Source organism: Chiloscyllium plagiosum, chromosome 38, assembly GCF_004010195.1.
Source record: "Chiloscyllium plagiosum isolate BGI_BamShark_2017 chromosome 38, ASM401019v2, whole genome shotgun sequence".
Taxonomy (NCBI): domain Eukaryota; kingdom Metazoa; phylum Chordata; class Chondrichthyes; order Orectolobiformes; family Hemiscylliidae; genus Chiloscyllium; species Chiloscyllium plagiosum.
In genome coordinates this window covers 8,118,071-8,131,325 of record NC_057747.1, presented here as the reverse complement: position 1 = coordinate 8,131,325, position 13,255 = coordinate 8,118,071, and the positions used below count along the sequence as shown (strand labels likewise).

At 41.4% G+C, this 13,255-nt stretch overlaps 1 protein-coding gene across 3 annotated transcripts in view; it reads right to left on the bottom strand.

Annotated features, from left to right (window-relative positions):
- The window catches only part of LOC122541789 (A disintegrin and metalloproteinase with thrombospondin motifs 14), a 199,083-nt gene that overhangs the window by 76,317 nt on the left and 109,511 nt on the right, over positions 1-13,255 (bottom strand). For all 3 annotated transcript variants that reach the window (XM_043678771.1, XM_043678769.1, XM_043678770.1), the window contains exon 5: positions 1,202-1,285. In XM_043678771.1, the coding sequence (XP_043534706.1) occupies positions 1,202-1,285 (84 nt within the window). The remainder of the gene's footprint in view (positions 1-1,201; positions 1,286-13,255) is intronic.

The window sequence follows — 13,255 nt, the reverse complement described above, 5'->3', positions numbered from 1 at the left end:
TGGGCTGAACAGTCTATTTTGCTTTCATTTTCTGTGTTTCTAAAATCTGTCGACAGAGGATTTTCTTCTCTGGAGTAGTATGACAAACTGTAAAAGGCAGTTGATGAAATTTAAAGGAGTTTTGCTCAAGATTTTGATTTTCATACTCCATTCTTTCATTGTGTTTCTATAAAAAAAAGTGAATTATCCAGGTAGCAGAAATCCAGTCTGTTTTTCTGCACTGAAATGCACTTGTAGTGAAAAAGAATTGGATGAAACAAGGATGTTGCTGAGACTAATTCACTGAATATTGGCTCCCTACAGCTTTCACAATTGGAGTCACCGCTCATAGGGTCTGAGAGGACTCATGTTGGATTAGAATGGGATGGACAGTTAGAAGTCATTTGATATTCATATTCACCAATAAAAAAGCATAATTGACAGCAACCGTCTGGCCGGCTAAACTTATTTGACATTTTCAACAGGAATACCTCAAGGCTCCTTTGTCTGTGGCCACCTTGAATTTTGCTTCAATGCTAAAATGGATAGACCACAGCATGCAGCAAACGGTTTCTAAGCAGTTAATTTAAGATTTGTGAAGGCAGCTCAAAAAAAAATTTAGAAACATACAACTCCTGAGGCGACAGCATCTGTAGCACACCAAAATGTTTAAATGTATCCTTGCTATAAGTGTTTTATGGACATTAATATCTCACCATTTTACGCAACAGCATGTCATTCGACCCACTGTGAGCCAGCCACAGTTATGGAAATAATTTTTGTTAGAAGCAGCCAACATTAGCTCTTAACTCTTGCAAGCTGGACAGCTAAGGCTGTAAGTGGGGAAATCTCTGCCAATCAATCAAGATCGTGTAAGACAGGAGATCCACACTGCTCATATTCATCGACTTTTCATGGTCCATACACAATCAGAGCATACTTGCACATTTCATTTTCCCAGAGAAAAGAGCTGTGCACATTTCCACAATTCCCACTTCATAAATGAAAGAGTAAATCATTTTCAATTGCATCCAGCATGTATTCTTCTCTATTGTAGAAATGATCACACAATACTTTACCTGGGGTGGCCGTCTGTCCTATTTAATACTGATTCATGATTGGTACCAATGTCTTTTATGCCTATATTTTTATTTTTCAAAAATCGATGAAAATTAATTTGCAAACTTTGACAGAGGTAAAATAAAGGTTGACGCAGCCTCACCTGTCTGTAGCCTATCATGATCATTCTGACCAAAACGATGTTGATGTGGGTGCCCAATGATTCATCATGGTAGATTTCATCAACCTGTAACAAGAGAACCAAATGATCTCAAGTTGATAGAGTATATAGAAGTGAACACACAGTTGTTAGGTAGGCTACACATAAATGATTCTTAACCACAGCTTTGTGCTTAAGTCTATGAATACACATCCTTTGTTGAGGCTTTACTCCCATACATTGTCCCTTGATACTCAAGCTGTTAGTTCTAGGCATGCTAAAAATGGGACACAAAAGAATGCCTTTTTCTCTGTAATTAACAACATTGCAGAAATGCTTAATTTTGAAATTTTCAACTTTTGGCGAGTGATTTCATGAGCTGGTTATTAATTAAGCTGTTTTCGATGGCTTGGAGATCTCTGGGAATTTATTTCTATGTTTTCTAACATTGCACTTCATACATGATCATTTGTAAAACTGAGATTCATAGAATCAAATCCCTACAGTGTGAAAGCAGGCCATTTGGTCCATCAAGTCCACACTGACCCTCCAAAGAGCAACCCACCCAGACCCACACCCTTCCACATCCCTATAACACTGCATTTCCCATGGCTAATCCAACTAGCCTGCATATCCCTAGACACAATTTAGCATGGGCAATCCACATAACCTGAACATCTTTGGACTGTGGGAGGGAACTGGAGCATCCAGAGGAAATCCAGGCAGACATGAGGAGAATGTACAAACTACATAGACAGTCGTCCAAGACTCGAATTGATCTCGGGTCCCAGGTGCTGTGAGGCAGCAGTGCTAACCACTGAGCCAGTGCGCTGCTTTAATTGTGAAGATTGGGAATATTAATTCAATGTTTTACAGCTCAACACACTTGGAGTTGCAAAATAATACTCAACTCATTCACTTTTGACCCCCAAATCAGGCTCAATGTAACCACCAGAGAAATACAGTCAGTAACCAATGTTGTAAAGGATTTAAAGAGCTAATACTACTTATCAATGATTCCTTGACTACCATCAAATAAGATTCAAAGAGTTTAAGACTCAAAACTCCAGTTTTTTTGCATTGCTGATCAACAATGTAGCGGGGAGGTGGTGGCATAATAGTACGGTCACTTGCTTTGTAATCCAAAACCTATAAGACATGGGCTCGAGTCCAACCATGGCAAATGTTGAAATATGAATCAATGAAAAATCTGAAATTAAAAGCTGGGCCTAATAGCAACCATTGCTGAAAAATCCACCTGGTTCTTTCATGTTCTTTAGGGAAGGAAAAATGCCATTCTTATCTGGTCTGGTCTATATGTGACCACATAGCAATTTGGTTGACTCTTAACTGTCCTCTTAAATGGCCTTTGTTCATGTAGCAGTTACGGATGGGAAATAATAGCTGGCTTAGTCAGTGATGCCCACAAAGCAATGTAAAAAAGGTCCTTGGTAGCACACTGAATTAATACTCTGACAGCTAGCATTTCACCTTCAACAATTCACCTGTAAAGGGAGTCATGGAAACATTTACTGATTTCACATTAATAGTAGTGGACAATGGAACACCTCGAGTAACTATTTCACATCCGAAGAGCAGGACAACTGACATTTTGGGTAAAAGCCCTTCTTCAGGAATGAATGATTCATTCCTGATTAAGGGCTTTTGCCTGAAATGTTGACTTTCATGCTCCTCAGATGCTGCCTGACCTGCTGTGTTTTTCTAGCACCACATTCTCCTCTCTACTCCAGCATCTGCAGTCCTCACTTTCACCTAGCTACATGTCAACTCAAATAATGAAGTGGAGGGGACACACACACACAAATGTAACCATATACTATTTTCTTTAAATGAAAGATTAAGCACCCAAATTAAACTGATGCCCACCGATAAGTGACTTTGAATCATATACTACTGAAGAGGTCCTTCAGCCCACTGCGACTGCACCAACAAAAAATTACTCTTCATCTACACTTTGCAGCATTTGGCCCATAGCCTTGAATGTTATAACATTTCAAGTGTTCATTCAAGTAGATTTTAAAGGTTGCGAGGTTTCCCACCTCAAATACCCTTTCCAGGCCAGATGCCTGCCTCCCCCGGGTGAAATAATCCCTTAAATCCCCTCTAAATCTTCTGCCTTTCACCTTAAACATATGGCCCCTTGTTACTCACCCTGCAACTAAGGAGAACATTTGCTTCCTTTCCACCCTGACCATACCCTTCACAATCTTATACACCTCAGTCAGGTCCCCATTCAGCCTTCTCTGCTCTAAAGGAAACAATCTGAGCTTCCCCAGCCTCTCTTCACTGCTCCATTGCAGGCACTGTCCTGGTGAATCACCTCTGCATCTCTTCCAGTGCAATCAAATCCTTTTTAATGTAACTGAGGTGTACAAATTAATGTGGGGCGAAGATGGAATAGACAAAATGTGCAAAAGATAAGGCTGAAGCAATTGCAGCAATCTTCAGCCAAAGTGTCAAAATGCCAATCTATTTTGGCCTCCACAAGTAGTGCCCAACAGATGAACAGTCTTCAGCCAATTCCATGTGCTCCATGTGATATCAAGAAATGATTGGAGACACTGGATACTGCAAAGGTTATGGGCCCTGACAATTCCAGCAATAGTACTGTAGACCTGGGCTCCAGAACTTGCTGTTCCTTCAGCCAAGCTCTTCCAGTCCAGTTACTACACCGGCATCTATCCGACAATGTGGAAAATTGCCCAGGTATGTCCTGAAAATAAAAAGCAGGACAAATCCAACCTGGCCAATTACTGCCCCATCAGTCTACTCTTGATCATCAATAAAGTGATGGAAGGTGTCATCAACAGTGCTATCAACCTGCTGAGTGACACCAGGGCTCAGTTTAGCTGACAGTGAAATGTTGCCCCAATACCAAACCCGATAATCTGTTAGAAAAGGCATCAAGGGAGATATTACAGCTATGAAACTCAGAAATTGGAGCATCATTCAGAGCACATATTTACTGGAGTGGATGTGGACAAACCCAGGATTGGGTAAAGCTCAACTACCTAGCTGCCCCTAGACTAAGATACCAGGAAAATAATAAGTATATTGAAGATTCTATTCACTATAATGGAAAGACCGGTTAGATTCACACATGTATTGGGACATAATTTTTAACCGTTTCACCACACCTAGCTGCCCCTAGACTAAGATACCAGGAAAATAATAAGTATATTGAAGATTCTATTCACTATAATGGAAAGAAAGGGGAATGAAATGTGACACAATGTGCATCTTGGGGGCAGCACAGTGGCTCAGTGGTTAGCACTGCTCCCTCACAGCCCAGGGACTCAGGTTCGATTCCAGCCTTGGGTAACTGTCTCTGTAGAGTTTACATGTTCTCCCAGTGTCTGCATGGGTTTCCTAAGGATGCTCCAGGTTCCTCCCACAGACCTAAGATTTGCAGGTTAGGTGGATTGACCAAGCTAAATTGCCCATAGTGTCCAGGGATGTGCAGGCTAGGTAGATTAGCTATGGGAAATGCATGAATAGGGTAGAGGGTAGGAGTCGGTGGGATGCTATTCAGAGAGTCAGTGTGGACTCGACAGGCCGAATGGGCTGCTTCCCCACTCTAGGGATTCTATGATCTGTTTAAGTAATACCCTTGACTGATACTCGTGCCTCTCGACAGGGTTGTGAAACACTATGAATGAAACTCTAAAATCGTTGTAATTTTTAACACATTAAACATGACATCAGAGCATTACTATTTTAGTTGGTAATCATAATGTTGGCTGCAGAAAGAACACAGGGAAAAGGATTATGTGCAGTCATTGTTCTTATAAGCCTGAATTCTCAAGCAGCTAACAATCTAGCATTAAGAAAAACACAAGTAATTTATAAGATTTAAATAGTCATTTGGTATAGTGGAAAAAAACCCCAAATCTTTCTATTTTATACTCATCAGGGCAATTGCAAGAATACCAAAGTAAAGGAAAAACATCATTTATACTTAATGACAGCAGGTTGCTGATAAATTGGCAAGTGAACTCTGTTTGGTAGAGGCGTTACCATAGAGAATGCACCAGTTAATAAAGTCTTAGAGTCATACAGGACAAAAACAGACCCTTAAGTCCAACCAATCCATGTCGAACATAATCCTAAACTAAAGTAATTACACCTACCTCCTCCTGGGCATACCCCTCCAAACTTATCCTATTCATGTACTTATCCAAATGTCTTTTAAATGTAGTAATTGTACCACATCCCTTCCGGAAGTTCATCCACATGCAAACCACCCTGTGTAAAAAAAACTGCCTCTCATGTCTTTTTTAAATATCTCTCTTCCCGCCTTAAAAATGCACCCAGAGTCTAGAAATCCCCTATCCTAGGGAAAAGACAATTACCATTAACACTATCTATACTCCTCATTATTTAATAAACTTATATAGGGTCACCTCTCACCCTCCTACACTCCAGTGAAAAAAGTCCCAGCCTTTCTTTATAACTCAAACTTTCCATACCCAGCAATATCCTGGCAAATCTCTTCTGAACTCTCTCCAGCTTAATAATATCCTTCCTATAACTGGGCGACCAGAACTGGGCACCGTATTCCAGAACAGACCTCACCAATGTCCAGCACAACCTCAATATGACTTCCCAAGTCCTATACTCAAAGGAATGAGCAATGAAGGCCAATCTGTCTATACATGACACAAACTTCGAAGAATTATGTACCTGTACCCCTAAGTCCCTCTGTTCTACAACATTACTCAAGGACTTACCATAATTGTATAAGCCCTACCCTTATTGTACCTAAATGCAAGACCTTGCATTTATCCAGCTTGCACTCCATCTATGTTTTTCAGCCCATTGGCCCATTTGATCAAGATCCCTTTGTAATCTTGGACGATGACTGCCGAGCAAGAAAGGCTTCTTTCTCAGGACAATGCCCTGACTAATCCGAGTCAACCCATCTTGTTTAGAATTTAAACAAAGTTGGTTGTCAACTGTCAGTCATTACAGAGTGTACTCTGGGTGGGGACTTCAAAGTACATTGACATGAGTGACTTGGAAGCACTACTACTGACTGGACTGGCCGAGTCCTAAAGGAATCAGCTGCTGGACAGAGTCTATAAAAGGTGGTGAGGGAACCAACAAGAAGGTAAACGTTACATGAATTGTTCTTACCAATTTACCTGTCACAGATGCATTGTCCACTACACCATTGATAGCAGTAACCAACGCACAGTTCTTCCATTTTTGCATTGAAGATTACCCATGTAAAACCAAGAAGCAACTGAATGCACAGGCTATGGTCGATGAAGACATTCTGGCAATAGTACTAAGGACATGCTGTCAAGAATTAGACACACCTCAGCCAAGCTATTCCACTGCTGGTACAACACAGGGATCCACCTATTCATTTTGAAAATAGCTCAGGGATGTGCTGTCCACAAAAAGCAGGACACATCCAACCTGGTCAACTACTGCCCCATTAGACTGTTGTCCATTATTGACAAAGTGATGGAAGGGGTCAATAGTGCTGTCAAGCATAACTTGCAATGACACTAAGTTTTGGTTCTACTCATCTCCTGGTTTCATACAGCCTTGGTCTAAACATGCAACTCACTTTTTGCCTTCCTAAAGCTTGTCCACCCAACATCAAGACACAAGTCAAGGAGTGTGATGGAATTCTCCCCATTTGCCAGGATTGGTGCAGCTCCAACAACACTCAAGAAGATTGATATCAGTCTGAAAGCAGTCTGATCGATAATGTTTTAAAATTATATTTAGTTTCTTCTATCACCTAGCAAAACAGCATGTTGAAGGCAGAGATGCTTTATGTCTTAACTTGCAAGAATCACAGAATCCCTACGGTGTGGAAGCAAGCCATTCAGCCCATTGAGTCCAAACTGACCTCCGAACAGCACCCCACCCAGACTCACCTCCTTACCCTATCCTTGCAATCTTACACTTACCATGGCTAATCCATGTCCCATGGTCTGTGGGAGGAAACCCACGCAGACACAGGGAGAACATACAAACTCCACACAGTCACCTGAGAGTGGAACTGAACCCATGTCCCTGGGCTGTGAGGCAGCAGTGCTAATCACTGAGCCACCATGCCGCCCCAAGTAGCAGTATAAAGTATTGACATTTTAACCAAAAATAACAAAGCTTTTTTTTCAGTTAAACAAGAACGAACCTTACTGAGAATAGACTTAAGGATAACCATTTCTGAAGAAAAGTCAGCAAGGAAAAGCAACAATGCACTATAAAGGAAACCTCTGACAAATTACAGGCATGTGTAAGTGTGGGTGCAGTGAAATAAATTTTTTTTTTTGAATACATTGTACCACACAATTTAATTAAAAAGAGTTGTTAACACAAGTATATTACAATGTGTGGTGTTCCTCATTTTTGCTTTTTACCAAGGGGTTCCTACAGCTGAAGAAGGGCTTATGCCCGAAACGTCGATTCTCCTGTTCCTTCGATGCTGCCTGACCTGCTGCGCTTTTCCAGCAACACATTTTCAGTTCCTACAGCTAAGGTTGTTTCTGCTTGCTGTGACACAAACCCTGTGCAAAACGCAAACACAAATATGACCAGGAAGGCAGAATAAACGATGACCTTTAGTACAAGGTCACCCATGAATACTTCAGCCCCATGAACAATCAAGCTTTCTTTATTCTCAAATGAGAACATCCTGGCTTTATTCCTAGTTCAACGGATGTGTGACTCATACTGACACTAGGGTAGGCACGTTGCAAAGAAACTGAGGCTTCACTATCACATTTGGTGCATTTTTTAAAACAGAGATTTTCCGGGAAACATCTTGGTCAGGATCAGAACATCAGAATATGGAAGAATAGCTCAAAGTTCTTTTGCTTAAATCGAATATGATGCCAATATGGAAAGTTCAGTGTTCATTATTCAGTAATATTATGCAAGGTTGTAGCAAATGAATCCAGTCACAGCTGGTGTTCACTTGCCATGAAATGAAACAACTTAACAATTAGTCTTGTTTTAATCATGTGCAAAAAAAAACCCTGCAATACAAATATTCAGGTCAATCATCAAAACATCACAGGCTGAGAAACTATTCATAAAAGTTACTAGAATACTGCTTTTTTGTGTCTGGAGGACTACAATATAACAGATGGAAACTATTTTGCAAATATAAAAAAAGTCTTGATTAGACAATTCCTGGAGTATTGCAGCAACCAATGTCATTTGAGAACAGAATATCTGGAATCCAATGGGAGGAACAAGAGAGAATTCCAATGATTAAATTGGAAGGGGAAATGTCTAGGAATTGCATTTTCTGAAATATGGGAATCACCTAGGACTAGGGACATCATCCATAAGTTTGATCTGGACCTTTCAGTACAATACTCAATAAACATTTTTACACTCAAAATTTTTACAAGTTTGGAATTTAACTTCAGTTCAACTTTTAATTTTAAATCTGAGATCAATAGATTCTTGTTGACCAGAATTTCCATGGGAGAAGTCTAAAGGAGGATTAGAGTTTGATCACAGATCTGGAATAGTCAAATGGATGGTGGATCAGGTTCAAGCAACAGAGATGGTCTACTGCTGTTCTTACATTTCAGTTCAGATCACAAGAGATACAAACATCATATCCCTGGATTACCCTATTCTATAAATAAATATTGGGCAGTACAGACAATATCGAAGCATCAAATGCTGTAACATAAATGACTGTGACTACTGTATGCAAGAGAATAGCAAGACCCTGAATTGTAACAGTAATAAAGCTTTCTAAAATCTTGATATAGAGCTACTTAACCCAGAATAGTATAGATGTCATCCTAAAAATCTAGCAATCCCTTTAGAATGTTCAAGAGAGTGGAGAATTCAACAGAGTGACAGGCAGAGCTGAGTATGGTGGCCATCGCCAAGGAGAAGGTGCTAGAAAAACTGAACGGCCAAAAGGTGGATAAATCACCTTAACCAGATAAACGACACTCCAGATTCTAAGGGAGACAGCTGAAGAGAGAGTCGAGCTGTTAGTGGTGATCTTTTAGGAATCACAAGAGTCAGGGAGGGTTCCAGAGGATTGAAAATCGCTAATGTGACATGCCTGTTTAAAAATGAGTAAGGCAAAAGACAGAAAATTATAGACCAGTTAGCCTAACCTCGGTCGTGGAGAAGATGGTGGAATCTGTTGTGAAAGATGAGATTTCTGAATATTTTGGAAGTGTATAGTAAAATATGGCAAAGACAACATGGTTTCATCAAGGGGAGGTCATGCCTGACAAATCCACTAGACTTCTTTGAGGAAGTAATGAGCAGCTCTACCAAGTACAGCCAATGGATGTTATCTACCTAGACTTCAGAAGGCCTGAGACAAGGTGCCACAAAGGGGGCTACTGAGTAAAATAAGGGCCCATGGTGGCAGAGGCAAGGTTCCAGCATGGATAGAAGCCTGGTTGCCTGGCAGAAAGCAAAGAATGGGAATAAAAGGGGCTTTCTCAGGATGGCAGTCAGTGACAAGTGGTGTTCCACAAGGTTCAGTGTTGGCACCACAACTTTTCACTTTATACATTAACGATCTAGATGAAGGAATGGAGGGCATTCTGGCTAAGTTTGCAGAAGTTACAAAGATAGGTAGAGGGACAGGTAGCACTGAGAAGATGGGAAGGCTGCAGAAGGATTTGGACAGGTTAGGAGAGTGGGCAAAGAAGTGGCAGATGGAGTACAATCGGGAAAGTGTAAGGTCATGCACTTTGGTACGAAGAATACAGGCATGGACTATTTTCTAAATGGTAGAAAATTCAGAAATCTGAAGTGCAAAGATTGAGAGTTCTAGTCCAGGATTCTCTCAAGGTAAACTTGCAGGCTGAGTCAGCGGTTGGGAAGGCAAATGCAATGATGGCATTTATTTTGAGAGAACTTGAATATAAAAGCAGGGATGTACTTCTGAGGCTCTACAATGCTCTGGTCAGATCACATTTGGAGTGTGCTGCACAGTTTGGGCCTGATATCTCAGGAAGCGTGCACTGGCCCTGGAGTGTGTTCAGAGGAGGTTCACAAGAATGGTCTGACGAATGAAAAGCTTAACATATGAGGAATGTTTGAGGACTCTGGGTTTATATTCAATGCAGTTTAGAAGGATGAGGGGGGATCAAAATGAAACTTAGAGTATACAGGATGGCCTGGACAGAGCAGATGTCAGGAAGATCTTTCCATTGTTAGGAGAGACAAGGACCCGAGGGCATATCCTTAGAGTAAAGGAAAGACCTTTTAGAACAGAGATAAGGAGAAACTTCTTCAGCCAGAGAGTGGTGAATCTATGGAATTCATTGCCACAGAAGGCCAGGTCATTGAGTACATTTAAGACTGAGATAGATATGTTCTCGAGTGTCATGGGGATCAAAGCTTATGGGGAGAAAGCGGGAGAGTGGGGTTGAGAAACTTATCAGCCATGATTGAATGACAGAGCAGACTCAATGGGCTGAATGGCCTAACTTCTGCTTCTATGTCTTGTGATCTTATGGTTCTGCAGCCACTGATTAGTTGACTAATCCAACACATAAAAATACATTGCAAACCCTCCATTATCTTAAAATGCAAAGGTATCTATCACCTTCGAAAGCAGTATTGTAACAAACCATGCAAAACAACAATGTTGTCTTATATCTTTTGCATGCTGAGTGACCAAAACTTTAAAAGTTTATGATGAGGTATGTAGAATGTAATTGCTGAAATGAGTGTTTGCATTATATCAACGCATGTGCTGTTCAATCACTAGGATTTCAGTAATTCATTATGGCAGGCAAATTCAATTGTGCATCATGATACCTAAACATATCACAGTATAATTGTAGGTTTTCCCTGACCAATGTAGGGGCCTTTCAGGAAACTGTATGTAATTTATGTAATAAAGTGTAGAATTATTGGCCATGCTTCTGTGCATAATCCGAAAGAAGATAACAAATTAATAATATCAAATTTAAAAAGTCCAAGAATATCTTTTCAGAATTCTTTCAAGTTTAACAATATCTTTCCTATAGCAGGGAGAACAGGATTGAACACAGTATTCAAAAGGTGGCCTCATCAATGTCCTGTACAGCTACAACAGGACATCCCAACTCCTACATTTATTGCACTGACCAATGAAAGCAAGAATGCCAAATACCTTCTTCAACACCCTGTCTATCTGCAACTTTCAAAGAATTACGTATCTGCATCCCTAGTTTTCCTAATTTCCCCCCCACCCCGACCCCACCACCAACCTCGGGCCCTACCATTAAGTTTAAAAGTCCTGTCCTGGTTTACCTTACCAAAATGCAGCACTTCACATTTACCTAAATTAAACTCCCTCTGCCACTCCTTGGAACATTGGCCCATCTGATCAAGGTGTACTCTGAAGTAACCTTTTTCAACTTCCACTACACCACCAATTTCGGTGTCATCTACAAACTTACTAATCATACCTCCTACATTCACATCCAAATCATTGATGTAAATGATGAAAAGCAGTGGAGCTAGCACTGAGCCTTGCAGCACATCGCTGGTCACAAGCCTCCAGTCCGAAAAGCAATGCTCTACCACCACCATCTCATCTACTTTCAAGACTATTTTGTATCCAATTGGCTAGCTCCCCCAGATTCCATGGGATCTAACATTGCTAGGAGAAAGTGAGGACTGCAGATGCTGGAGATCAGAGCCCTGAAGAAGGGCTTATGCCCGAAACGTCGATTCTTCTGTTCCTTGGATGCTGCCTGACCTGCTGCGCTTTTCCAGCAACACATTTTCAGATCTAACATTGCTAACCAAAGGCAGAGGTAAACTAATTCTTGATGAGCAAGTAAGTGAAAGGTTATCTGTTGGAGGAGGGAATATGGAGTAATCAGATAGTCAGGATTGTGCTAAAAGGTGGAGCTGTGTTGAGAGGCAGAGAGGCCTCCCACTGTTCCTAATTTTGTGCACTCATATGTTCAATTTTATTTTAAATGCAACAATTCACATCAAACACTCTTGGTGGCATTCTCACCAGTCTCTGGAAAAGGGCTTTAGAAACAAAGGTACAGAATACAAAAAACAGAGCAGCTGAAGTTTTATAAATCACTGCTCAGCCCAGCTGGAATATTAACTCGGGTTCTGGACACCACATTTTTGTAAATATTTCAAGACTGTGGAGAAAATACAGAAGTAAGTTTGTCAGTGTGACGCCAGGGATGAGGGACTTGGAGACTGGAGATGGAGCATGGGAGGCTAGTGGCATAAGTGTTTCAGACAGCTAGCACAGACATGATGGGTTGGATGAAGCATTTTGTTCTATTGTTATGATGCTTTTGCCAGCTGGAGCAAAACACTCTAACTATGGACCTTGGGTCAGATGAGATTCAAAGATCCAAACATGTGGCTACCTACTGCCAAGATATCACTGACTTACAATCTGTGACTAGAATCACACAGAAAACTCGACTGATTTAGCTTGGGTGAGCAATGAGTGCCTCTTCGCTGGTTCCCTAAATTCCACGTTGCTCTGTGAGGATCACAGAGTTCCACATTACTGAACTGAATGTTCGCAAAGGCCAAAACGTTCAATATTCCAACCTATAGGACCTCTCTCCAGAGAGAACAGCAGATACAGCACAGGCTGATGCAGCTGACAGAGATTACATAGAGTCATAGAGATGTACAGCACAGAAAGAGACCCTTCGGTCCAATCCGTTGTTGCCGATGAGATATCCTACCTGCCAATCTCGTCCCACCTGCCATATCCCTCCAAACCCTTCCCATTCACATACCCATTCCGATAGGAAGGAGACCAGATTTGCATGCAATATTCCAACACTGACCGAACCAATGTCCTGTACAGCCGCAGCATGACCTCCCAACTCCTGTACTCAATGCCCGGGCGGCACGGTGACACAGTGGTTAGCACTGCTGCCTCACAGCACCAGAGACCCAGGTTCAATTCCCGACTCAGGCGACTGACTGTGTGGAGTTTGCACGTTCTCCCAGTGTCTGCGTGGGTTTCCTCCGGGTGCTCCGGTTTCCTCCCACAGTCCAAAGATGTGCAGGTCAGGTGAATTGGCCATGCTAAATTGC